We start from the raw sequence: 27582 nt of genomic DNA, 5'->3' as shown, positions 1-27582 counted from the left end.
TCCACGAAGTGAGATCTTGCATGGAGCCCCAGACCGAGGGAGTTTGACAGATATTTTGTGTTTCTTCTATTTGTGAATAATCACACCAACGGTTGTTGCGCTCTCTCCAAGCTGCATGGCGATAGTCTTGTAGCCCATTTCAGCCTTGTGTTGGTCCACAATCTTATCCCTGACATCCTTGGAAGGCTCTTTGGTCTTGGCCATGGTGGAGAGATTGGAATCTGATTTACTGATTGATTGCTTCTGTGGACAGGTGTCTTTTATACAGGTAACAAGTTGAGATTAGGAACACTCCCTTTAAGAGAGTGCTCCTAATCTCATCTTGTTACCTGTATGGAAGACAGCTGGGAGACAGATTTCTTGCGGATTGATAGAGGATCAAATACTCAGTGCATTCAGAAAGTATTCACAGCGCTTCACTTTTTCCACATTTTGTTATGTTACAGCCTTTTTCCAAATTGAATAAATTCATTATTTTCCTCAAAATTCTACAAACAATACCCCATAATGACAATGGGAAAGAAGTTTGTTTGAAATCTTTGCAAATTTATTAAAAATTTAAAAAAATCACATGTACATAAGTATTCACAGCCTTTGCCATGACACTGAAAATTGAGCTCAGGTGCATCTTGTTATCAGTGATCATCCTTAAAACGTTTCTACAAATTGATTGTAGAAAGTCCACCTGTGGTAAATTCTGTTGATTGGGTATGATTTGGAAAGGAACCTGCCTGTCTATACAAGGTCCCACACTTATCAGTGCATGTCAGAGCACAAACCAAGCCATGAAATCCAAGGAATTGTCTGTAGACCTCTGAGACAGAATTTTGTCAAGGTAGAGATCTGGGGAAGGGTACAGAAAAATGTCTGCAGCATTGAAGGTCCCAATGAGCACAGTGGCCTCCATCATCCGTAAATTGGAAGAAGTTTGGAACCACCAGGACTCTCCTAGAGCTGGTCTCCTGGCCAAACTGAGCGGTCAGGGAAGTAACCAAGAACCAGATGGTCACTCTGACAAAGCTCTATTGTTTCTCTGTGGAGAGAGGAGAACCTTCCAGAAGAACAACCATCTCTGCAGCACTCCACCAATCAGGCCTGTATGGTAGAGTGGCCAGACAGAAGCCACTCCTCAGTAAAAGGTACATGACAGCCAGCCTGGAGTTTGCCAAATGGCACCCGAAGGACTCCAGACAATGAGAAATAAAATTCTGTGGTCTGAGGCTCGGTTCACATATATGCGATGCGGGAAGGCTGCGAATTCGCAGCCTGTTCCCGCATCGCACACGCACCCCCGGCAGTTCACACTGCCATATGCGATACGCTGGGGGTGTCAATGTAATCTTAACGACACCCCCAGTTTGATCGCATATCGCAGTGCGATCGTGCAGCTCGCACAGGATCGGATCGCACAAGTGTGAACCGCTGTGCGATCCGATCCTGATGCGGCTAGAAAAAAGGGTCCTGTGCGTGTTTGGTGCGGCTGCGGTGCGAATTTAGCCATACAAACTGTATGGCTAAACTCGCACCGCACAGCCGATCGCATGTAATGTCGGAGCAGTGCGCTCCGATATTACATGCGAACCCCGCACACGCACAAGTGTGAACCGGGGCTGATGAAACAAAGATTGAACTCTTTAGCCTGAATGGCAAGCGTCATGTCTGGAGGAAACCACGCACTTCTCATTATCTGGCCAATACCATCCCTACAATGAAACGTGGTGGTTGCAGCAGCATGCTGTGGGGATGTTTTTCAGCGGCAGAAATGTGAAGCGCTGTGAATACTTTCCAGGTGCACTGTATTTCACTCATTACCACTTGCCTACAGTGCACTTTCATCCCCTTCCTGCCGAGGCCAATTTTCAGCTTTCAGCGCTCTCACATTTTGAATGACAATTGCGCGGTCATGCTACACTGTACCCATATGAAATTGTTATCATTTTTTTCACACAAATAGAGCTTTCTTTTGGTGGTATTAATCACCTCTGGGTTTTTTATTTAAAGGAAAAAAACAAAAAAAAAAAATAAAGTTTTTCTTATTTTCTGTTAATACATTTTGAAAATAAATAATTTTTCTCCTTCACTGATGTGCGCTGATGAGGCAGCACTGATGGTCACTGATAGGCTGCACTGATGGGCACTTATGAGGTGGCACTTATTGGCACTGATGAGGTGGCACTGATGAGGAGGTACTAATATGCCGCACTGATGGGCGGCACTGATGAGCACTGATGGGTGGCACTGATGAGCACTGATAGGCGGAACTGATAGGCACTAAGAGTTGGCACTGAGAGGTGGCACTGACGGGCAGGACTGATAGGCACTGACAGGCGGCACTGACGGGTAGCACTGATGGGCACTGACGGGTGGCACTGATGGACACTGATGGGCAGCACCATCAGTGCCCACAATCAGTCCCCATAGTGCTGCCAGTCAGTGTCCAGTGCCTAAATGAGCAGGCACTGATGGGCACTGACTGGCAGCACTATGGGCACTGATGGTGGGCAGTAATTGGCGCATTATTTACATTTTGTGTAATCAGGGCACTGATTATCAGTGCCCTGATTACTTGTACTTGTCTCCCCTATGAGGAGGAGCCGCTGATCAGCTCTCCTCGCCTCACACTCTTGACAGTGTGAGGCGAGGAGAGCCGAATAACGTCACTTCCTCATTTACATGTGACAGGTTGTGATTGGACACAGCCGATCACATGGGTAAAGAGTCATGTCATTGATTCTTTACCGAGATCGGATTTGAACCGTGTCCTAGCAACACGGCGTGGCCACGATCGCCGCCCCGCGCACACCCAGTGGCGCGCGAGAGAGGCTGTTCTGGTGCGCCGTCATATGACGGCGTCTCAGAACAATAGCTGCACCGCTCCGCCGTCAATTGACGGCGGGCGGGTAGCGAATGGTTAAAATGCAAATCAATTTATAACTTTTTAGAAATTTGTTTTTCTGGATATTTTTGTTATTCTGTCTCTCACTGTTAAAATCTATTATTAAAATTATAGACTGATAATTTCTTTGTCAGTGGGCAAACGTACAAAATCAGCAGGGGATCAAAAAATACTTTTTTCCCTCACTGTATGTGTGTGTGCATATATATATATATATATATATATATATATATATATATATATATATATATATATATATATATATAAACAATTGGAAATATTTAATGGAAATTTTAATTTTTGACTAATCAAAGTAGCCACCCTTTGCAGATAAAACAGTTGAACCCACTCATAGCAATCTTTTTGCAAAGAAAAACAAATATTATGAAGAAAGTTATTTCCAATGATGTTGTAGAAGTTCCCATAAATGTATTGCAATTATGGGTTGCTTTCTTTTCCCACTTTTCTGGCTAGGGTTAAATGTTTACTGGCATGACCACCAATTGAGGTGGGTATGGGTGGGTTAATTTTCACTGCCACTGATTACCAAGCGAGGTGGGTAATAGTACTGACAGCTAGGGGCTATTATTAGACACCAGTGCTGAGGATTTTTATTAGACATGCTGACACCAAAGCTTGGGGGTTATTTTAGCATCCACTAACACCAATGATGAGGGTTGTTATTGCACTTACTGACCCCAATGTTGGGGTTTATTATTGTGTTTACTGACACCAGTGCAGGGGGTTATTATTTAACTCACTGACACTATGGCTGGGTGTTATTACATCCACTGACACCAATATTGGGGACTATTATTGCGTCCACAGGCACCAGTGCAAGAGGTTATTATTGCACTCACTGACACCAGTTCAGGGGGTTATTATTGCACTCATGGACACCAGCGCTGGGGGTTATTATTGCATCCACTAAAATCAGTTTCGGGGTTGTTATAACATCCACTGACACCAATTCTGGGGAAAGGGTATTACAGTTACTGACGCCATTGATGGGGGTTACTTTTTGCACTGACATTAAGGATGAGGGGTTGTTATTGCATTCACCAACACCAAAGCTTGAGGTTAATATATTCCAACTTCTTCATTGTACATTACAATATGCTGCAAAAAATGCAGGAGAACCAACATTTTTGGGTGTAAAAATGTGCTGCTATTGTGCAGCACTGTGGACGTATCCGGGGGCGCACTTGACCACCACTAGTCTAGTTCTTTCCAAAAACGTACAACTTTGTTTTTTCTTTTTCTTTATTAAAGTAGTTCTGACATGGATCCTGAAAGTGTGTTTTGAGTTATTCTATTGTAGTAAGATGAACCCTTCATCAACAAGCCATAGACTAGAGGCTATTGCACTGCAAAATGCTGTGGCAGGGCTTTGGTTCAAGGTGCCAGAGTCTGATTGAAAGGCTTAAATGCTTCTGTTTGTAGGAGGTGGTATTTGCACATCACCTAATTTTTGGTAATGGTGAATTTTGAAGTGGATAAAATGTTAAATTGGACATCGAATGCTAGTGATTCAAATATCTGTAGGAGTGATTAAGTTAAAGGTCTATTTCAGATAGTCAAAAGAAAACAAATGCAATTTTGGCTGAAGGAACCCAAATGCACCACAGTCATTTAGGCTGGGTTCACATATGTGCGGCTGCGGGTTCTTGCCTGGGGTCTGGTGCGTGTCTGTTCACCAGTTCAGGTGTGATTCAAGTCCGAAATTTTGCCCAAATTCACAAGTGAACTGGACCCAAGCACACACAGGACCCTTTTGCAACCTGCTCCGGGGGCGCCTGGACCTGTTTGAACCGGCTTCATTGAGAGCCTTTCACACTCGCATGTCATGCAAGTTGGATGCGGGGAAACCTGCATCAAATTCGCACATATGTGAACCCAGCCTCAAAGTATGTGTAAACCCTCACAAGGAACTTCTGTTATTCATTCACCTTTTGGTCTGCTAAAAATACCATTGAAAGCTATTGTTATATCTGTTTAATAAGTGTTAAAAATTATCTATTGATTTTGCTAGAAGTTTTGTGAGTTGATAACATCTTGTGCTGCTTGTACAAAAGGAAAGGTTAGGAAGCTGGGGGAAAAAAACGGGGGTTCTATCTCTATTGGTGCCATTGCCCAGAGCAACCAGTCAGTTTCCGTCTTGTATTTTTTCCACACCGCTTAAAAAAATTTAAATTTTAAAGCGGTTTGGCTGCACTCTGGTTAATAGTTTTTTCCTCAGAAAGTTTTTATTAATTTCTCTGCCTGTGTTGTCATGTGAAAGAGGAAGGTGGGTGCATACTATATTTCTGGTACATCAGCAGTTATTTCTCATCTGTTCGTTGAAGGACACAGTGGAGATCTTGAATCTGACCATTGGGTCATATCGCTGCTTTAAGGAGTAGAACTCTAGGTACAAAAACAAAGCACAGCAACCAGACCACCACGTAACATTTTTTTTGTCCCGTTGTGTTCTTATTTTTTTATGAAGAACTGAGAGCTTCACTTTTGTGCGAGCCAAACATAGCTTACCACGTAAGCTGTTTTTTTTTGGAGGCTTTACCGAGCTTTGGCCTGGTCTTTTACCTCTGTGTATTGTCCGCAGGTCGACTCCAGGTGTTGCTCTGTACGACATTTTGGTTTCAATTTACAACCTCCTGGACTGTGCAGTGCACCTCCACTGACTATGTATCTGATGCTGGTGTTGTTATGCTCTATTCCTTCAGCAGAGTATACCATATTTTAGGACTTTATCTTTAGACCAATTCTTTGTTTCTTGTTTATGCAAGGCCTATTTGATAGTTATGTGGATGGCCAGATTCATTTTCATTACCAGTTTATGACTTTGATATCTGTTTTCTGGTTAAAAATATTGTAAAAGAAAAACAAAGCACAGCCTTGTGATGGCTCCTGACAGGGGAATCTGCTGGGTTCTTACCGTATTTTCCGGCGTATAAGACGACTGGGCGTATAAGACGACCCCCCTATTACATGATCTACTGGTAATACTTACTGTATACTTAGGTTACCTTGGAGATATTATACTTGGCGTATAAGACGACCTCCCATTTTTGGGGGATTTTTTTGAGGTTCAAAAGTAGTCTTATACGCCAGAAAATACAGTAAATTCCCTGCAAAGAAAAGGAGCTTTCTTTTTATTTTTTCTTCCAACATCTGCAATCAACAGCTGAGCCGGGTGACGAGATTGATAATCTAGATCGTTGTAGTCCCCCCAGCTTTGAGTGCATGCAGATTTTTGCTACAGGTGAGTTCTGCTGGGACAGTCCTATACTGGATCCTAGGGCAGCTTATGAGATACCTGATATGACCATGTGATTTGTTGCTCTGTTTACAGTAGACCCCCCTACTTCCCAACGACAGTGCTCCAGTTGGCCTGTCATGGAGAAGGTACCCATCTTTCATCCTTATGATGTTGTAAGTAGGCACACTCCTCTCCCTTCCTGGGTGGCTTGGAGCAGTCAGTGGGTATCATATTTCAGTTCAACACCCGTGCACTTACTTGTTTAGCTGAAGTGTCTTTCAATTTGAGCAGCATTTCGTCTTTTTAGCCCCTACTGTCATGATAGATACAGCTAGTGGTCGGACTATAGGTATGTGGCTCGTCTGTACTGTCTGACCTGGCTGTGTGTCTTACTTTGAGACCATAATATTGTAAGGGCCCTGTACCAGAGGCCATATTTTGTATGATAAATGTGTGGGTGATGCCTGATGATTTCACACCTGTCACTCTTCTGACAGGAACATTTTTTTATACAATGAAGAGGATCCAGCTCTGCTCAGGCTTGTGGCCTGTGAGGGATCCAGGATGTGGTGAATCTGTTTGTCACTGCCTATCTCCATGATTTTGTCAGCACCGAACGTCTCACATCCATGTTAGTCGCAAGATTACTACAACCTTTCCAGCACACATGGCATTTCCAGGCCTCACCTACATTGGCTGTAAAACTTCTGTTATGCCTTTGGGGTTCAAAGCATATTTATTTATTTATTTTTTGACTGGAGACAGCCATGTTTGTAGGAAAGGGCCAACATGAGTAAATTTGAAGTGGGAAGCTGCAACGGAAGATTTTATTTATTTTTTCCTAAAGAATTAGAGCCACAGCCCTTGGTTGTTTTGATGACAGCACCAAAAGGCTTAAATGTGAAAAAACTAGCAGCAGGTTGGTGTCTGTCTTACTATAAAATCAGAGCTACAACCCTCAGGTATAGGTGAGTATAAGTTGGTCAAATCCAAGGAGGCAGAAATGTTAGCATTTGGCAGCACCATTAGTTCTTAATGGTGGTAATTAATTGGGGTAAGCGGCACGTGGTCCACATGCTCCAGAGAGCTGTGGCCTGGGTCATTCCCTGCCCACAGTATGGGGAATGACCTGGCCCAAAGCTTATTGAACTGCAAAAAAAAAACAGGCATCCAAGTTCAGGTTAGATTACCTTGCCTAGGTATATAACAAGAGCTAGGATGTTATTAGTGCACTGATTGTTTCAAAATATACATTATGCTACAACACTTCTGAAACAACTTTAAAAATATTTTATGTTTTACAGTTTGCCAGCCTTTTATAAAAGTTTTCCAAGCAATGCAGCATGTTTACACATCTGGAATTTAGTAAGTATAAATTTACACACATGATTCTTAGTAGTAGTAACTAAGATTATTAAAATATTAGTAGTACTATTTGTCTTTGCTCCTGGCTATTTTAGTGACATTACTTTCCTTTTCACTTCCACTGGCAGACATGTATGGTTAAATCACATTTCTTCCTTGCAACTTTGGGCCCTTTCACACGGGCGTTCCGCATGTCCGTAAATCATCCTATTTTTTTGCGGATGATATACGGACATAATGTATGTCAATGGCATTGCGAATGTCCGCTGACATCTGATTTGCGTCCTTTCAGTTCTGTTCCATTTTTTTGAACTGAACAGAACCCTATTTTTGTTCCGTTTAAAAAATGGAACAAATGCAAAATCGGATGTCAGCGGTGTCATCTGCTGACATCCGCAATGCCCATAGACATACATTATGTCCGTATATCACACTATACGTATTTGACACTAAATAGCAGGTACTCTCCACAATGAGGTATGCTAAAATCCTTGTAGTTCACATAGTTGACCCTGTTTGTGTGTTTTTAAGAAACACAAATGTCCTCATGGACTTTTAATTGTTTTGACAAATTGCTCATTATTCTTACTTCTTCCTTTCTATTTCAAACTAGTAATACATTTGTGCCCAAACGTTTGCATACCCTGGCAAGAAATGTTGGCATTGATATTAAAAATATGATTGATCATGCCAAAAAACTGTCTTTTATTTAAGGATAGTGATCATGTGAAACCATATATTATCGCATAGTTTTTGGCTCCTTTGTAAATCATAATTACATAAATCCCCCTAATGGCCCTTATTTACATACCCTGGAATGGTTGGCCTTGGTACAGACACACTCGCTGTTTTTTGGCTACAGCGTGGGCTCACATTGCCGGAAGGGCGTCTATGGACATCATACCGTGCGCCCCTGGCGTGCATCGGCACGGATCTGTGATCACTGTGTCCTTCGGACACAGCTAAGAACAGATCGGGGGTAAAGAGCCAATCACAGCGTCTCTTTACCATATGAGTAGCTGTGTTGAATCACAGCTGATCAGTGTAAACAGTATTTGCCAGTTATCGGCATTCCTCCCCTCACGCTGACAGGAGAGCCGATAACTGGTAAATCCACACAGGGGCATCTACACTTATAATAGGTGCACTGACCATCAGTGTCCTGATTATCAGTGCAGCTCCAACAGTGGCCACAAGTGCTGCCTGTCAGTGGCTGTCAGCGATGCCTGTCAATGCCACGTATCAGTGCAGCCTCATCAGTGCACATCGGTGAAGTAGAAAAATTACTTATTTAAAACCTTTTATCACAGAAATTTTTTAGGAAAACTTTTATTAAAACTTTTTTTTTTTTTTCAAAATCTTCGGTCTTTTTTTGTTTAGCAAAAAATAAAAAAACACACTGGTGATTAAATATCACCAAAAGAAAGCGCTATCTATCAAAAAAAAATACCAAAAATGTAATTTAGATAAAGTGTTGCATGACCGTGCAATTGTCATTCAAAATGTGATAGCGCTAAAATCTGAATATTGGCCTGGGCAGGAAGGGGATAAAAGTACTCAAGAGGCAAGTGGTTAAAATGGCAATTAAAGGTAATTTCCCCACATATGTGTTTTTGTTTTACATTTTTTATTTAATGGCATGCAACAGATCTAGCAAAAAGATAACTTTGCTAAGCATACATTCAGGGAACGGTAGTACATTTTCAGTTGGTATACAAGTTTATCCTATCAAGAGTGAACTTGCATAAAGCAACATTAAAAGGATGAAACTATATGTAGACCGGTAGTAACATTAAAAATATAACAAGGGTACCAAGATTTGGAGACCCTTTTACGCAGACCATGTAGACGCCAGCCTAGGTTTAGAGGAGGATCCCTCAGACATACACGTAGTGGTACTCGTACATGAGGAGAAGCCCAATGCCGGACGTCTAACCACCAGAGTCTGGGCATACCAATTTTTAAGAAGTATGCAAGTAAAATGAGAGTAAAAAGAAGAAAGGATGTAATAGAAAGAAAGGTATAGATGGGGGGGAGGGGGGAAAAGGAAAGAAAAATGAGGGAGGGGAAGGGAAAAGGAAAAAAAAATGAGGGAGAGGGAAGGTGGGGGGGATTAAGAGTAACTGGGAGGAAGGGAGAGTCCCTCCCGGGTACCAGCGAGCAACGATGCAAATCAAGCATCACAATTTCTGGTAGATGGCAAAGGCTATGTGTATTGGGGGAATTTGTTGGAGAAGCGAAAATAGGTCACAGTAGAATCACCTGCTCTTATGTTCCTTTGATCTTTCCCAGAAAGCAGCATTTAGGTCCTCCATCTGCTCAATGTCATTAAGGCTCCATATACACGGGACGTTGTAAATGGCCGTTTAGGAGCAGTTGGGCGTTTTTTTCAGAAGCCCCTGAACCCACCTACATGTTATCTTATCTGTCCATGTACACAGGGTCGTTTACAGTCATTTGCAGGCAGTTGAGTTCAGGGACGTTTTTTGGAAAGCAATTATTTGCGTTCGAACGTGTGTTTCCCGGCGTTTCAAACGCAAAAACGCGGCCGAACGCGATGACCCGCTCGCGTTTTTCCATTTTAAAGGGGAATGATTTTTTTGACCTCTAGGAACGGTTCTAAACGCAAACGCCCGCTAAACGTGGGTGCAAACGTGACCTAACGGACGTTTTAAACGTCCTAAAAATTTCAGCATTCAAATTCAACGTCCCGTGTACATGAAGCCTTACTCTTATGGTCCATTGGGCCACCGTAGGAGCAGATTGTTGTTTCCACCGGCTTGGTATCCATGCCCATGCAGCATTGAGGTGGTGTTTGAGAAGAGATTTGTGATACCATTTGCTAGACAGAGGAGTAAGGTTGAGTAAAACTGCAGCTGGGTCATCTTGTAGGAAGATGTAAATTTGTAAATCAGTTGAAGCACTGGCTACCAAAAGGTTCGACGCTTGGGGCATTCCCAAAATATATGCAAAATGATGCCTGGATGTTGTTCACAGTGCCAACAAGGATCAGATTGTTTAGGAAACGGCCTCACCAGAACCGACTATCTTTGGCAGTTAGTGTCTGTGTATATATAGTCAATGAGTTTGTTAGCTCATTGACTATATATACACAGTCAGTGGATGCTCTGAGCAGGATGGATGCACTGAGCAGGCTAGATATTGAGCCATGGGGAGCAGAAAAGAACTGCCAAAAGACCTGCGTAACAAGGCAATGGAACTTTATAAAGGTGGAAAAGGATATAAAAAGATATCCAAAGCCTTGAATATGCCAGTCAGTACTGTTCAATCACTTATTAGGAAGTGTAAAATTCGGGGATCTCTTGATCTCAAGCCAGCGCCAGGTAGATCAAAAAATATTGCAGCCAAAACTGCCTGAAGAATTGTTCGGGACATAAAGAAAAACCCACAAGTAACATAGTTACATAGTTACATAGTTACATAGTAGGTGAGGTTGAATAAAGACAATAGTCCATCCAGTTCAACCTGTGTAGGCATGTGTGGCTGTAATCATCTCCCATACCCCTGAATGTTCTGATCCTTGAGATGTAAGTCTAAGAGTCTTTTGAAAGCCACCATACTACCCGCAGAAACCACCTCTTGTGGTAGAGAATTCCACAATCTTGTTGCCCTAACAGTAAAGAACCCCCCGCGTTGCCTGAGGTTAAAACGCTTCTCCTCTAATCGCATTGTATGCCCTCGAGTCCTCATGCAATCCCTTCGAATGAACAGCTTTTTTTCTAAGCTGGGATCCCCATTAAGATATTTATAAATTGCTATCATGTCCCCCCTCAGACGTCTCTTCTCCAGGGAGAATAAATCGAGCGATTGTAGACGCTCTTCATAGTCAAGGTCCTCCAATCCCCTAATTAGTTTAGTTGCCCTTCTCTGGACTCTCTCCAGCTCCAACACATCCCTCCTGAGGACTGGCGACCAGAACTGGACGGAATACTCCAGATGCGGTCGGACCAGAGTTTTATAAAGTGGAAGGATTATAGTCTTATCTCTGGAATGCATCCCTTTCTTTATGCATGCTAATATTCTGTTGGCTTTGGAAGCTGCCGCTTGACATTGCATGCTGTTTCCTAATCTATCATCAACCAATACTCCCAGATCCTTCTCCATTTTTGATTCCCCCAAGGGCTCCCCTCCTAACGTGTATTGTGATTTTATGTTTTTAGTCCCCAAGTGCAAAACCTTACACTTCTCCACGTTAAACCTCATTTGCCATGTCGTTGCCCACTCTGTTATTTTGTCCAGGTCATTCTGCAGGATATCTGCTTCATGTTGTGAAGTTATTGCCCTGCCCAATTTTGTGTCATCTGCAAAAACTGATATCGAACTACTGATCCCGACCTCAATGTTGTTTATGAATAAATTGAACAAGGTTGGTCCCAGGACTGAGCCTTGGGGGACCCCGCTTACCACCTCAGACCAGTCTGAGTATGCGCTGTTTATTACTACCCTTTGGACCCGCCTTTTTAGCCAGTTCCGTATCCAAGAGCAAACCCTGCTATCGATACCTGCAGACCTTATTTTATAAATTAAGCGCTTGTGGGGAACTGTATCAAACGCCTTAGCGAAATCCAAGTACACCACATCCACTGGTCTCCCCCTATCTAGCTCACAGCTCACCTCCTCGTAGAATGTAAGGAGATTGGTTTGACAAGAACGCCCATTTGTAAACCCGTGCTGATTACTGCTGATGATGTTGTTGTCCTTAGCAAACTCTACAATATAGTCCCTTATCATCCCCTCCAGAAGTTTACATACTACTGATGTCAAACTGACAGGCCTATAATTTCCCGGGATATGCCTCTGGCCCTTTTTGAATATTGGAATCACGTTAGCTTTCTTCCAATCCCCTGGTACATCTCCTGTCCTAATACTGTCAGCAAAGATCAGGAACAGTGGTCTCGATATAACTTTACGGAGTTCCTTGAGTACTCTCGGATGTATGCCATCCGGTCCTGGTGATTTGTTTGTGTTAAGTTTATCCAGCCTTTCCCTGATTTCCCCCTCTGTTAGCCATGGTGGCAAGTCCTGTTTATTACTACTAACCATACAGTCATGGTCAGTGTACCCCTCCTTTTCCTGTGTAAAGACTGACGAGAAAAAAGCATTTAGCACGGTTGCTTTTTCAGTGTCCTCTGTAACCATCCTCCCATCATTGTTAATTATGTGTGCAATATGCTCTGCCTTAGTTTTTTTGCTGTTGATATATTTAAAGAATTTCTTTGGGTTTTTTTTACTATCCTCCGCTATTTGTCTCTCAAAGTTGATTTTAGCCATCTTGATTTCTTGTTTACTTTTCTTATTTGCCTCCTTGTATTGCTCGAAAGCCGATACTGTGCCCTCTGATTTATACTTCTTGAAGGCCAATTTTTTCCCCCTAATAAGTTTTATGACGCTACAGTTTAGCCAGCCAGGTTTGGCTTTGTCTCTTCTAAATTTATTTCCCATAGGAATGCACTGCAAGATGCCTTTGCCTAATATGTTCCTAAAGCATTCCCATTTTTCCTCTGTGGTCAGGGATCCCAGGGTTTGGTCCCAGTTTACCTTTTCCATCATTGAGTACAATTTTGGAAAGTTTGCCCTTCTGAAGTTTAGGGTTCTTATGTTCCCCACTTGTCTTGTTATGTTGTTATTTACACTAAATGTGATCATCCTGTGATCGCTAGAGCCCAGGTTGTCCTGGACTCCTACCTCCGAGATTATGTCTGGGTCATTAGTGAGCAATAGATCCAGGACTGCGTTTTCTCTGGTGGGGGAATCCACCAACTGTGACATGTAATTATCCAGTAAGGTTTCCGTGAATAGGCGGGCCTTCTGTGAGTGTGCAGTCCCCTCTTCCCAGTCAATGTCGGGGTAATTGAAGTCCCCCAATACGATGACTGATCCCAATTTTGCCACTTTACCCATTAGTGCTAAAAATTCCAGCTCTACCTCCTCCCCTTGGTTAGGTGGCCTATAGCAAACCCCCACAATTACTTTCCCCTTTTCTCCTTCCCTATGGAGTTCAACCCACACAGATTCTAAATCCATGCTCATCCCATCCGTAATGTCACTCCTTTCTGTCACCTTTATATTGTTCTTGACATAGAGACATACCCCTCCCCCTCTTTTTCCTACCCTGTCCTTCCGGTACACCGAATACCCTTGGATATTGGCCAGCCAGTCATGTGAGGGGTCGAACCAAGTCTCTGTTATTCCCACAAGGTCTATGTCCTCCTCATGTACTAACATTTCCAACTCATCCATTTTATTAGCTAGGCTCCTGGCATTAGCATATACACCTCTTAGTTTTAAGGAAGTTAAGCGCAATTGGCGGTTATGTTTATTCCTGTTTGGTCTGAGGTTCTCCCGCACAGACCTGCCAATTGACCTTGTGGACCTACTGTCGCTGCTGACACTACAGCTGCCTTCAGTCCTCTGCTTCCTCCTGACTGACTCTACTTCTGAGCCCTCCCCCCCGTCTCCTAGTTTAAAAGCCCCTCCAACTTGGTGGCCATCTTTCTCCCCAAAAGAGCTGTACCGTCCCCATTAAGGTGCAGCCCATCCTTACTAAAGAGCCGGTAGCCGACTGAGAAGTCAGCCCAGTTCTCCAGGAACCCAAACCCCTCCTTCCTACACCAATTCCTCAGCCACTTGTTAAGTTCCCTAATCTCCTTCTGCCTCTCTTGTGTGGCTCGAGGTACAGGCAGTATTTCAGAGAAAACCACCTTGGAGGTCCTTTTCCTCAATCTATTACCTAAGTCCCCATGAGAAACACAGGCTACTCTGGAAAAAAAACAGGGTGGTTGTTTCAAGTAGCATAATACGATAATACTTGAACAAAAATGAGCTGCATGGTCAAATTGCCAGAAAGAAGCCATAGAGTGCCACAAAAAAGCCTGGTTATAATATGCCTGACAAGCCCTCACAGCTTCTGGCACACTATAATCTGGAATGATGAGACCAAAATAGAGCTTTATGGTCACAACCATAAGCGCTATATTTGAAAAGGGGTCAACAAGACCTATAGCGACAAGAATACCATCTCCACTGTGAAGCAAGGTGGTGGCTCACTAATGTTTTGAGAGAGGTGTGAGCTCTAAAGGCATGGGGAATCTTGTCCAAATTGATGACGAGATAAATGCAGCATGTTATCATAAAATACTGGCAGATAATTTGCGTACACAGACAAGTAGAGGATGTTAGAATTCCATTGCAGTGTATCAAACTTATTTAAATTATTAGGCACAGGACCTAGTTACATTGTTGGGGAAGACATTATGAGGCATATGAGTTGTTGATATGCAAAAATGTAATAGTCTTTCCCCAGACAGTAATTTTTCATCTATTATTTCATCTATTAAGTTACATTAATAATAATCTGTGAAGTTAGAGGAGCTCCAGGCTTCCTCAAAAAAATTAAAAGTCAGCAGCTAAAAATACTGGTGATGCTGACTTTTTAAATAAGGACACTGACCTGTCCAGGGATCCAGCGATGTCCTTACCTAAACCAATTCTTCGTTTTGGCTTTGGGTGCAGACACCAGCATCTGAAGTAAGGGAAACAGGAAGTGAAGCGGCTTCACAGCCAATTTCCTACTGCGCATGCTCATCTCGAGCTGCGCCTTGTGAATGGTCTTTTAGAGCCTGTGATGTGACTGCCAGAAGACTGGGGGGGGAGAGGGGGGGCCACAGTGATCTGAGATGGAAGTGGGAGTTGCCCAACCCTCCCAAGAATTGCAAAATGTGGCGGCACAGGGGGGAGGGTGCAAACAAGTGGAACTTCCCCTTTTGGGTGGAGCTCTACTTTAAGGTATTGTTTTTCGAATAGTGTTATGGTCTCATCATGGCTAAACTGCTCAAAAGAAACTCCTCAAGAAAATGTGTCTGATAGAGAGGTTCTACCTGCTGCTTTACAGTGTCACGGTTTATGGTGGAAGAACTTTGATATCTTTATGCCTTTTTTTTTCCTATTACCTCTTACCTCTTAAGCTGGGTGCTTACCATAGAAGATACTCGCCTACCCAGTGAATCCAACATAATATTGCTGTGGTCCCACGGGTCCCACAGCGCCATCTTTTTATCCAACGTTATCGAGAGCCAACTGTCTCTTCCGGATTCTGCAATCAGTCCCTGATGATGTGCAACCAGGTCCTCACAGCAGGGGGAGATGCTGGACATAAAATTTAAATAAGCACACAAAAATATATTTGGCATTTTTTATTGCGCAGAGAGCTAAAGTAAATCTGGGGAGTGAAGTCCACTAAAGTATCGGTTTATCCCAGGACCATTTCAAAATAGCACCTTCTCACAACAGATCTTTTTACAGAGCACTGCAGCACTGTGCTTCCATCCTGTATTTAAAGAGAGGATCATCCTGTCCTTCTGAGAGCTATTATTTAGTGCAGAGCTGATCCACCTTTTGCTCTGTTTCTGCTTGAAGTAAAATATCACTGCCCTGTTGTTGATCTATTGCTTTCTGATTCCAGCAAGCAATAGGTCACAATTACTGTATACGTTTTTTGTAGTTTGGGTGGTGAAAGTGGGATGGTGCTGGATAAAGTCTTCCCCAACCTTCACCCAATGAAGAATAAAGTGTAAAGCAAGTGTAAATACTAAATGAATTAATATGTAATTCTGTATCTCTATATAACAAAAAATATATTTAAAGAAAAATAAAATAGATACATAAACAAACATACCTTTTCCACATTAGTCTGCAGATCCAAATACATTGGATGCTGTAATTAAAAATTGCTCAACCCTTCCATGCTATTAAGAAACTCAATAATAAAACTAGATCAAAAATATTTTTCTGAAGAAATACCCCACATGGGCTATACTAGAATAACCCCCTAACCATGTGCAAATCTACAAGGATAGTAAAAAATCACAATCTCTCCCTGGTACAGCGCTACAATCAGTGAATGTATAGTCCATGTGAACAACTACCACACATACACAATAGGGCTGCAACTAACGATTAATTTGTCTGTCGACTAATCTATCGATTATTTTTACGATTAGTCGACTAATCGAACGATTATTTTTATTTTATTTTTTTTTGCTTAATTGAGTGTTTTTTTGATTAGCTAATTAATCCTGTAATTAATACAGACCCCTCAGTAAGCCCCCTCCCAGTACAGACCCCACAGTAAGCCCTCCCACCTAGTACAGACCACTTAGTAAGCCCCCCTCCTAGTGCAGACCCCTCAGTAAGCCCTTCCACCTAGTACAGACCACTTAGTAAGCCCCCCCTCCCAGTGCAGACCCTTCAGTAAGCCCTTCCACCTAGTACAGACCACTTAGTAAGCCCCCCCTCCCAGTGCAGACCCCTCAGTAAGCCCTCCAACCTAGTACAAACCCCTTAGTAAGCCCCCCCTCCCAGTACAGTACCCTCAGTAAGCCCTCCCACCTAGTACAGACCACTTACTAAGCCCCCCTCCCAGTACAGACCCCTCAGTAAGCCCTCCCACCTAGTACAGGCCACTTAGTAAGCCCCCCCCTCCCAGTGCAGACCACTCGGTAAGCCCTCCCACCTAATACAGACTGTACTAGGTGGGAGGGCTTACTGAGGGGTCTGTACTGGGAGGGGGGCTTACTAAGTGGTATGTACTAGGTAGGAGGGCTTACTGAGGGGTCTGTACTGGGAGGGGGGCTTACTAAGTGGTATGTACTAGGTGGGAGGGCTTACTGAGGGGTCTGTACTGGGAGGGGGGCTTACTAAGTGGTATGTACTAGGTGGGAGGGCTTACTGAGGGGTCTGTACTGGAAGGGGGGCTTACTAAGTGGTCTGTACTGTACAGACCACTTAGTAAGCCCCCCTCCCAGTACACTAGTACAGACCACTCAGTAAGCCCTCCAACCTAGTACAAACCCCTTAGTAAGCCCCCCCTCCCAGTGCAGACCCCTCAGTAAGCCCTCCCACCTAGTACAGACTGTACTAGGTGGGAGGGCGTACTGAGGGGTCTGCACTGGGAGGGGGGCTTACTAAGGGGTCTGTACTAGGTGGGAGGGCTTACTGAGGGGTCTGCACTGGGAGGGGGGCTTACTAAGTGGTCTGTACAGTACAGACCACTTAGTAAGCCCCCTCCCAGTACAGACCCCCCCAGTAAGCCCTCCCACCTAGTACAGGCCATTACAAGCCGCCACAGTACAGTACAAGCCGGTGTAGTACCGCACATGTGACAGCTCTTAAGTAGCTGGGTGATCGGGGAGGATGGCATTGCGGCAGAAGCTGTGGCGGAGTACAGGGGTGCTGGAGACGGTCAGCGCTCACCTCTTGTCTCCGGCATCGGTGTGGACGGTCTTGTCTCCGGCATCGGTGTGGACGGTCTTGTCTCCGGCATCGGTGTGGACGGTCTTGTCTCCGGCAATGGTGTGGACTGAGCCCGGCGGGGGAATTTCAAGCGGTGCGGCGGCCGGCCAGGGGGCGTGTGACGTCACGTGTAGACGTGTCAACGCTTTTCACGCACGTCGACGATTTTTGTAGTCGACGCGTCGTGGCAGCCCTAATACACAATGAAATACAGTGTTGCAATAATATGACATTATATAAATATCTGAAATGTGAAAATGCTGTGTCCAGGAATCAAGATAGCATACACAAAAAAAAAAGTTGCTTTCAAATCTTGCAAGGTTACTTAAAAACACCTGCTCTTATTAAGTTAATATGGGGATTTAGTCACACCATATGGCCATATTGTGCTTAAGCCCACCACTACGTCAAAGTACCCCATTGTAAGTGGGTCCTACACTATCCATAGAAAAGATAAATCACACTTTTCAGAACCATAGGGCATATTAACTCCTTGCATGGAAGAAGTTTGCTAGCTGCAGATTCCTCTGCTAAAACTGCAATGAAGGGACCCCTCCTATAACTACTCACAGGTGGACAATGATAATGAGGTATTGGTGTGGGAGAGTGGGGTGCTCCACCCAAAAGTCTGGTCAGGGCTGTTAGAATTGTGTGTTTAGGGTGTGCCCCCCAATATCTTTTTTGTTACATGTTTAAGGTTGATGCTGCTAAAAGACCAATATACAAATTGAACAATATAATAGCGCACACATACACAAAAAAAAGTTGCTTTCAAATCTTTCAAGGCTACTTAAAAATTATGAGTCTGGGCATTTAAAACCTTTGAGATTGACATCACCTGGTGTTCCCAGACGATGATTGAGAACAATCCATGACACTGGCAGGTCTCAGCCTTGCAAAGGGGGCAGTGCATGCTATAAATTCTGCAGGGTGCCCAAACTTTTGCAGACAGCATTTTTTTGTTTTCTGTTATTTTGAAAGTGTAAATGATGGAAATAAAATCTAACTTTTGTTGACATATTATAAGAATGTCTAATCTGTAATTTGATGCCTTTTGGAGATTTTTCCATCTTTCCTTGGCTTCTTTATGCACATTAATACAAATTTTTACCTGGGGTGCCCAAACTTTCGATCCCCACTGTATATGTGTTTGTATTAATGCATGTTTGTGTGTGTGCATGCCATGCGTGTATGTATGCGTGTATATGTCTATGTGTGCATGTCCATGCGTGTATGTATACATGCATTTATGTGTATGTGCATGCGTATATACATTATCTCACAAAAGTGAGTACACCCCTCACATTTTTGTAAATATTTTATTTTTTGTAAATATTTTATTATATCTTTTCATGTAACAACACTGAAGAAATTACACTTTGCTACAATGTAAGGTAGTGAGTGCACAGCTTATATAACAGTGTAAATTTGCTGTCCCCTCAAAATAATTCAACACACAGCCATTATTTTTTAAACTGCTGGCAACAAAAGTAAATACGCCCCTAATTGAAAATGTTCAAATTGGGCCCAAAGTGTCAATATTTTGTGTGGCCACCATTATTTTCCAGCACTGCCTTAACCCTTTTGAGCATGGAATTCACCAGAGCTTCACAGGTTGCCACTGGAGTCCTCTTCCACTCCTCCATGATGACATCACAGAGCTGGTGGAAGTTAGAGACCCTTTCATTTGAGGATGCCCCACAGATGCTCAATAGGGTTTAGGTCTGGAGACATGCTTGGCCAGTCCATCACCTTTACTATCAGCTTCTTTAGTAAGGCAGTGGTCATCTTAGAGGTGTGTTTGGGGTCGTTATCATGTTGAAATACTGCCTTGCAACCCAGTTTCCGAAGGGAGGGGATCATGCTCTGCTTTAGTATGTCACAGTACATGTTGGCATTCGTGGTTCCCCCAATGAACTGTAGCTTCCCTGTGCCGGCAGCACTCATGCAGCCCCAGACCATGACATTCCCACCACCATGTTTGTCTGTAGGCAAGACACACTTGTTTTTGTACTCCTCTCCTGGTTGCCGCCACACGCTTGACACCATCTGAACCAAATAAGTTTATCTTGGTCTCATCAGACCACAGGACATGATTCCATTAATCCATGGCCTTAGTCTGCTTGTCATTAGCAAATTGTTTGCAGACTTTCTTGTGCATCATCTTTAGAAGAGGCTTCCTTCTGGGCAGACAGCCATGCAGACCAATTTGATGCAGTGTGCAGCGTATGGTCTGAGCACTGACAAGCTGTCCCCTTCAACCTCTGCAGCAATGCTGGCAGCACTCATGCGCCTATTTCCCCAAAGACAACCTCTGGATATGACGCTCAGCTTGTGCACGCAACTTCTTTGGTTGACCATGGCGAGGCCTGTTCTGAAAGGAGTCTGTCCAGTTAAACCGCTGTATGGTCTTGTCCACCGTGCTGCAGCTCAGTTTTAGGGTTTTGGCAATCTACTTAAAGCCTAGGCCATCTTTATGTAGAGCAACAACTCTGTTTTTCAGATCCTCAGAGAGTTCTTTGCCACGAGGTGCCATGTTGAACTTCCAGTGACCAGTATGAGAGAGTGAGAGCGATTAAACCAAATTTAACACACCTGCTCCCCATTCACACCTGAGACCTTGTAACACGTCACATGACACTGGGGAGGGAAAATGGCTAATTGGGCCCAATTTAGACCTTTTCACTTAGGGGTGTACTCACTTTTGTTGCTAGCGGCTTAGACATTAATGGCTATGTGTTGAGTTATTTTGAGGGGACAGCAAATTTACAGTTATACAAGCTGTACACTCACTATACATTGTAGCGAAGTGTAATTTCTTCGGTGTTGTAACATGAAAAGATATAATAATATATTTACAGAAATGTGAGGGGTGTACTCACTTTTCTGAGATTTATGTGTGCATGTGTTTCTATGCATGTATATGTTTGTGTACGTGTGCATGTCCATGCGTGTATGTTTATGTGTAAAATGACAGGTTGAAAATAAGTAGGGGATTTCAAGTAGTGGCTGCTGGTTACATAGTGTAGGTGCCTGGTCATTGAGGGGTTTAATGTGATCCTCCTGCTCAGCTTCCTCCCAAGCAACTGTGACGTAAACCTGTGTGTTGTCTTCCACTGGCTCTGTTAATAATGATGACTGTGAAAGCATTATCCCGTCTCCCCCTCCCCTGTTAGTAAAGACAAGCAGGAAGCGTCTGCTCTGTAATGATTTCTGACAGTCACTCTGCTCTCTCCTGCCTCTGAAATGCTGCATCCCCAATGCCTTAAATGATGCTCATATTGGCACACTGCTCATGAGACACAAGGTGAACGTTTATGCAGTCTTCTCAACAGAAGACTAGCAGCCCCTGCTATATCAGACTTGCAGCTCGAGAGAGGGAGCAGAAAAAATCACGTGACTGCTATATCGGGGCTACATAAAAAAGGTATTTAGAGACTTTGAAAAAAAAAAAAAGAAAACTGCTAATATTAGAGCCCAAAATTAAAAGGGATAATGCTGATTTAAATGTTTGACTTCACAATCAATTTAACGTGTCAACATAAACCCAACTTGCTCTTATTTTCATATAATGCTAACCATTTATGTAAACAAAGGTTTTCTGTATGTCACAAGTGATGTTGATTGGGGGAAATAAGCAAATCGCAAACCTTTGCTTTGTGTTTTACCATTTTGCTATATTACATTTATATTACACACTTGCATAGTTTTTTTTTTTTTTTAGTACGAAAGCTTTGTCATTTATATTCTGGGATAAATATTTGAGGATTCACAAATCACATAAAAGTTGCATTACTAAAAATCACAAGAACGTCCTTAAGATATTACTGTAACCTGCAGAGGCTTAAAAGGTGTAAGATAAGGAACAGGGATATCTTCAGAATGGAAGAAAACATGCCCTGTTACTCACAGGGAGTTTATAAAGGGGAAAAGGCTTTGAGACTGTTGCCACAAAATAAAATGAATTTCCAAAGATGTGTTGTGGGTTTTTTCACCACGAGTGTTTTTAACTATATTAATAGTTATCACAATGTTATATTTATTTTGATTTTTAGAAATGGTATGTATTGATTGCTCTTATTTCATCTCTTTAGCAATATTTCTCCTGAGGCACAGAACAGGATTTATATAGCCATTGAACCAGTTCAACTTATCAAGGGTGACATAATGGTAAGTGACCTTGTGGGTTTTGATATAAAAAAAAGTGACAGCTGTCATAACTTTCTTTAATTTCTGCATATTTTTGTGTACTTTAAAGCCTAACTATGTGATGAAAAACTAAAACCCTACACTGTTAGGGGTTTAAATGCTTGTTAATGCTAGGGAATAGAGGAAGAAGGTGTATTCCTTACTCAATTGCATGCTCTGGCAATTTCATCCACTCTGGGTTGTAGGGGGTTCCTCCGCTTCATCACATATAATGCAGAATTATATGTCCTACATTGTATACGAGAAGGAAAGCCCATGTCTGCAGTCCAAAGTGTCTTACAGTGAAGGCTGCTGGAGAATCTTCGGCAGAATTTCTGCGATTTTGCTCGCAATCTGAAAATGCAATACAATCACAAAACGCATGTTCGGGCACCATTATTTTAAATGGCCTTGTGATTTTGTCATGATTGTCACCTGATGTATCTTACTGCAGTCGTGGCAGATCACAGCTCCCTACTTTTGGGGCGACAAGCTTCACGCAATCCAATTTTCCACACAAATCACACAACAATCGTGGCAAAACTGCACCACATTTTAGGTGACAATGAAAATAATGGTAGTGCGTTTTGAACTCACAGCCTGAATCGCAGCCATTCTGCCTGAGATCTCAAAATGGCAAGTGTGAATGGAGCCTAAGTAAGTATTGCTCCATAGTGAATTTTAGTGGGGACCGCGCTCAAATACTTATGTAAATAAATAAGTGCGTGATGATATATCAATTGCTAACTCTATGTGTCTCCATTCATTAGTAATCAAATAAATATCTCATAAATACAATAAAAATTCAATAAAAATACAATATTGTATTTATTTACGAGATATTTATTTGATTACTAATGAATGGAGACACATAGAGTTAGCAATTGATATATCATCACGCACTAATTTATTTATTTACATAAGTATTGGAGCGCGGTCCCCACTAAAATTCACTATTTCACAACCAAATTGTTGTTTGGACAAGCAGTTCATACATAATACCTATTATAGGTTAAGTTTATTTACTTAATTTACTTATCTAATTTATTACCACGTGAGCACTAATCGCTTTAATTAGAAATTGTTTGATCAACCTCTATCCTGTGCGCATCCGCCTAAGTGTTTTTACAATTATTTTTTACAAGTATTGCTCCATATTACACACTGCTCTGCAACAAAATGTTCGTAAAAATACATATGCTGTTAAAAACTGAAAGCAGATTTTCTCTTTCGTTCATTGACGGACACAGCTCTTCATCTTCATGACCATAGGGTTATGCTGCCCCCTACAGGAGTAGGACACTAGGCAAAGAAAAGCTTGATCACGCCTATGGGGCAGTCCCTGGGGGTATACTGCTATTTCCTGCTATAGGTATTCAGTTTTTTCTGCCTAGTCAGGAGTAAGGATCTAGTTCCTTGCTGGGATCTCTGGACCTAGCCATTTTTCTGTTTTCCTCCTTTTATTATTTTGTTCCTGTGAGAATCTATGATCAACTGCCGGACTGGGTGACAAACTGGATAATCTAGATCCTTAGGGTTCCACCAGTCCGGCCGTGACATAGCCCCACTGGACGGGGGCTGGCCTGCAAGTTAAACGCCTCGCGAGGGCGCATACGAACTGGCTTCGGCCAGGAGTCGCAGTGGTTTCTCCTGGCTCACAGCAAACACATTACGATGTAGCAGTGTCCTGTCCGGAGCGGTGCCCACCCTGTTCCTGGTGTGGTAAGTAGTTGTCCCCCCCCTCTTGCCCTGTATGATTTTGGGTGGACGTGGGTCCCTCCCTGGGGTGGTCAGAACCCCCAGCCCCCCCCCTTCCCAGTTCGTGTCTCCCCTCACCCCAGCTCGGTGGTCCATTGTGGCCTGTGCCCTCCATCTGCCATTTTCCTGTAGCCTGGTTTACTGCAGATCGGCGGCCATGTTTGTGTAGCCTACACGGCCATTTTCCTATGGTTTCCCATTGAAAATAGCGACGGCTATGTTTTTGGAGCTCACATGGGCGGTGATTCAGCCGTGGGAAGTCCTCAGCTTCTAGTGCTGATATACAGACATGCCCTTTTCTGATCGCCGCGTGGTTTGCAGGTGAGCTTACTGTGTGCTAGAGCTGCACGATTAATCGTATAGGAATCGCAATCTTGATTCACACCCCCCCCCCTACGATCTCAATCCCGAATGTTGACGATTCTCAGTGTTATACCGTATGTGTCTATGACACAGACGGTTGCAGCCCGCATGCCAGAGACTTGGGATGTCTGGCTGACACATGGACGATATCCCGGCTGTCTGTGTCAGAGCTCAGCTGACAGAACGAAGCCGATGCTTCCTGTGTAGTTCCAGCTCCATTCTGTCACAGGCAGAGTAATATCAAATGCACTCCGCCTGAGAGGAGACAGAGGAGAGCTGAGCTACAGGAAGCATCGCCAGCAGTAACTACAGCAGTACCACTACCCACCAACAAACAGTACCCACAGCAGTACCCACCAACCAGCAGTACCCACAGCAGTACCCACCAACCAGCAGTACCCACAGCATTACCCACCAACCAGCATTACCCACTAACCAGGAGTACCCACCAGCCAGCAGTACCCGCAGCAGTACCCACCAGCCAGCAGTACCTGCAGTAGTACCCACCAGCCAGCAGTACTCACCAGCCAGCAGTACTCACAGCAGTACCCACCAGCCAGCAGAACCCACCAGCCAGCAGTATCCATGGCAATACCCACCAGCCAGTAGTACCCACAGCAGTACCCTCCAGCCAGCAGTACCCGCAGCAGTACCCACCAGCCAAAAGTACCCACAGCAGTACCCACCAGCCAGCAGTACCCACCAGCAAACATTACCCACAGCAGTACCCACCAGCCAGCAGTACCCGCCAGCCAGCAGTATCCACAGCAGTACCCGCCAGCCAGCAGCACCCACCGGCAGTATCCACAGCAGTACCCTCCAGCCAGCAGCACCCACCGGCATTACCCACAGCAGTACCCAGGGATAATCCATGACAGAGGGAGGGGGGGGGGTAATTCTGATCACAGCTTCATTTCAAAGGGTTAATATAAAAAATATTCTGAGAATTGTGAGAGAATCGTGATCTTCATTATAAGCAAAAAAAATTGTGATTCTTATTTTTGCCAGAATCGTGCAGCTCTACTGGGTGCTGACCGGTGGTGGTGAGTGCCTGGTAGGGTTTCCTCTACTTCTGGCTGCTATACAGTGTTAGTGCTGTGCTGTGCTGGGCCTTGTGGTGCAGACAGTGTTTTTTTACACTTTGTGGTGCAGATTCCCCTCTCCATCCATGGAGTCACTGAAACATATTTCACCACCTGATCCCCTCTCAGAGGCTGCCGGGCCCTCCGGGGCCCCACAACTGGCTGCACTGATGTTGGTCCTGGAGTCCTTGGTGTCCAAAGTGGATTTGGTCCTCGGCAAACGGGCTAACAAAAAGCATCCCCGCCTTCACCTGCCTCCTCGGTCTCCTCCGATCCAGGATCTGATTCGGCCGCTGTGGATGCTAGTTAGCCTTAGGGGTCTGTGTCCATGCACACTGCCTGCTCTGATAGTGAGGATGACTCCTCTGTTACTCTAGCCACACATGAAAAAGTGCTAGTGGATGCACTGATTGTATCGGTGCGGGAAACCTTACATATGGAAAATGCGAATAACGCATTGGAGGCGCGGGTCATCTTTGGCACCCACAGATCCTCCAAAGCGGCAAGGTTGTTCCCCTTTCCCACTTTCTTTGACGATATTGTCTCAAAACAGTGGGGGTCCCCAAAACGCACCTTTGCAATCCCTAAGCGTTTTGCAATGCGGTACCCTTATGAGGAATCCCTCCTTAAAAATGGACAGTACCTCGTGTAGTGGACTCCCTGGTTTCCAGGTTGAATAAAGCCACTGTAATACCGGTTGAAGATTTACCAGTCTTCTCTGATCCGGCTGATAGGAGGTCGGAGGCCTTGACCCGCCATATGTTCACTGTGGCACTTAGGCTGGTGTTTACCATCACCCTGGTGTCACAAGCTGAATGGGCAAATGTTTTACGCTGGGACCTGGAGGAGAAACACCCCCCCCCTCCCTCCTGCCTTTGTGGAGTTGGCGGATCAGTTGGTCCAAGGACTTACAGTTCGTCTGTGAGGCCTCTTTGGATGCCGCACCCTTGCTTTCTAGAATGTCTCAACGGTGGTCCTGTAGTGCATTATCTGGCTGAAGTGCTGGTCTGTAGACCAGGCTTCTAAAAAGGCCTTGTCCGATCTTCCATTCGTGGGGTATTGCCTGGTTGGAGCTTCCTTGGATGATATCATCAAAGGCCTCACAGGGGGAAAGAGTACACAAAGAGCTTCCAAGAGTAAGGAGTCCCTTTGCTGATTGAGACCTTCCTTTTCTGGTCACAAGCATTTTTTTCATCCCTCAGGATCTCAAGACAAGGGATCCAAACCCTTCAGGGCCTCCAATGGGGGTTCCAAGAAGTCTTGGTCAGGCAAACCAAGAGTGGGGACTGCCAGGCATGCGGACAAATACTCCTCTGCATGAAGGGGGCGCCCTCACCCATATCTGGTATGGCGGGACGTCTTCGCTGTTTTCCGGATACGTGGACCTTCCTGATTCAGGACAAGTGGGTCCACCAAGTCATTCAATCCAGCTAAAAGATCGAGTTTCGATCATATCCGCCGGGAATGTTCTTCCCTTCCAACCTGCACTTATCCCTATATCACTTAATGGATCTCTATGGGGCAGTGCAAGACTTGTTACTTCAAGGAGTGATTGTTCCGGTTCCGTTGTTGGAACGTTTTCAAGGTTTCTAGTCAAACCTGTTTACGGTTCCCAGGAAGGAGGGCAAGGTGCGTCCAGTTCTGGACATCAAGGCACTGAACTGCTTTGTGCGGATACAGAAGTTCAGAATGAAATCCATTCGCATGGTGGTGGCGTCCCTACATCAGGGGGACTTTCTCACATCCATCGACATCAAGGACGCTTACCTTCACATTCCTACTTGTATCGCCCATCAGGACTTACTCCCCTTTGCCGTGGTTGAGGAGCGTTATCAATTTGTGGTGTTACCTTTTGGTCTCGCCTCCGCTCTTCCGGTAGTCACAAAAGTGTTGGCCCTGGTTTTAGCATGATTGCGCCAGCGGGGGATCGCGATACTAGGGTATCTGGACGATCTTCTTTTGCGAGCAGAGACTTTGACTGCCCTGTTGGCCAACTTGGAGATCACTCTGCAAACCCTGAGGGAGTTCGTTTGGATTCTGAATCTTCAGAAGTCTGCTCTGGTTTTGTCCATGAGCCTGGAATATTTGGGACGGACTCTGAACTCGGCATGGTCAGAGTGTTTCTCCTTCTGGCAAAACTTCAGAAGTTGCAGGAGGCGATTCGGCTTCTGCTGTCCAGCAGACGGTCATCTCTTCGAACTTGCATGTGGGTGCTGGGTCTGATGGTGTCTACCTTTCTGAGGCGATTCTATTTGCACAGTTCCACACAAGATCTCTGCAAAAGGAGATTCTGGTGAAATGGAACAAGGATCCTCAGTCTCTGGACAATCTGATCCTGTTGAGCCGGAGCACGAGGGGGT

General features: G+C 44.2%; 1 protein-coding gene across 1 annotated transcript in view; it reads left to right on the top strand.

The window, feature by feature from the left end:
- The window catches only part of TNS3 (tensin 3), a 504601-nt gene that overhangs the window by 166889 nt on the left and 310130 nt on the right, over positions 1–27582 (top strand). The window contains exons 8-9 of the mRNA XM_082257842.1: positions 7460–7520; positions 21926–22001. Of these exons, the coding sequence (XP_082113968.1) occupies positions 7460–7520; positions 21926–22001 (137 nt within the window). The remainder of the gene's footprint in view (positions 1–7459; positions 7521–21925; positions 22002–27582) is intronic.

This window comes from Pelophylax lessonae, assembly GCF_965119305.1.
Source record: "Pelophylax lessonae genome assembly, chromosome: 5".
In the NCBI taxonomy this organism is placed as follows: Eukaryota; Metazoa; Chordata; class Amphibia; order Anura; family Ranidae; genus Pelophylax; species Pelophylax lessonae.
This window is presented reverse-complemented; position numbering and strand designations above follow the sequence as displayed.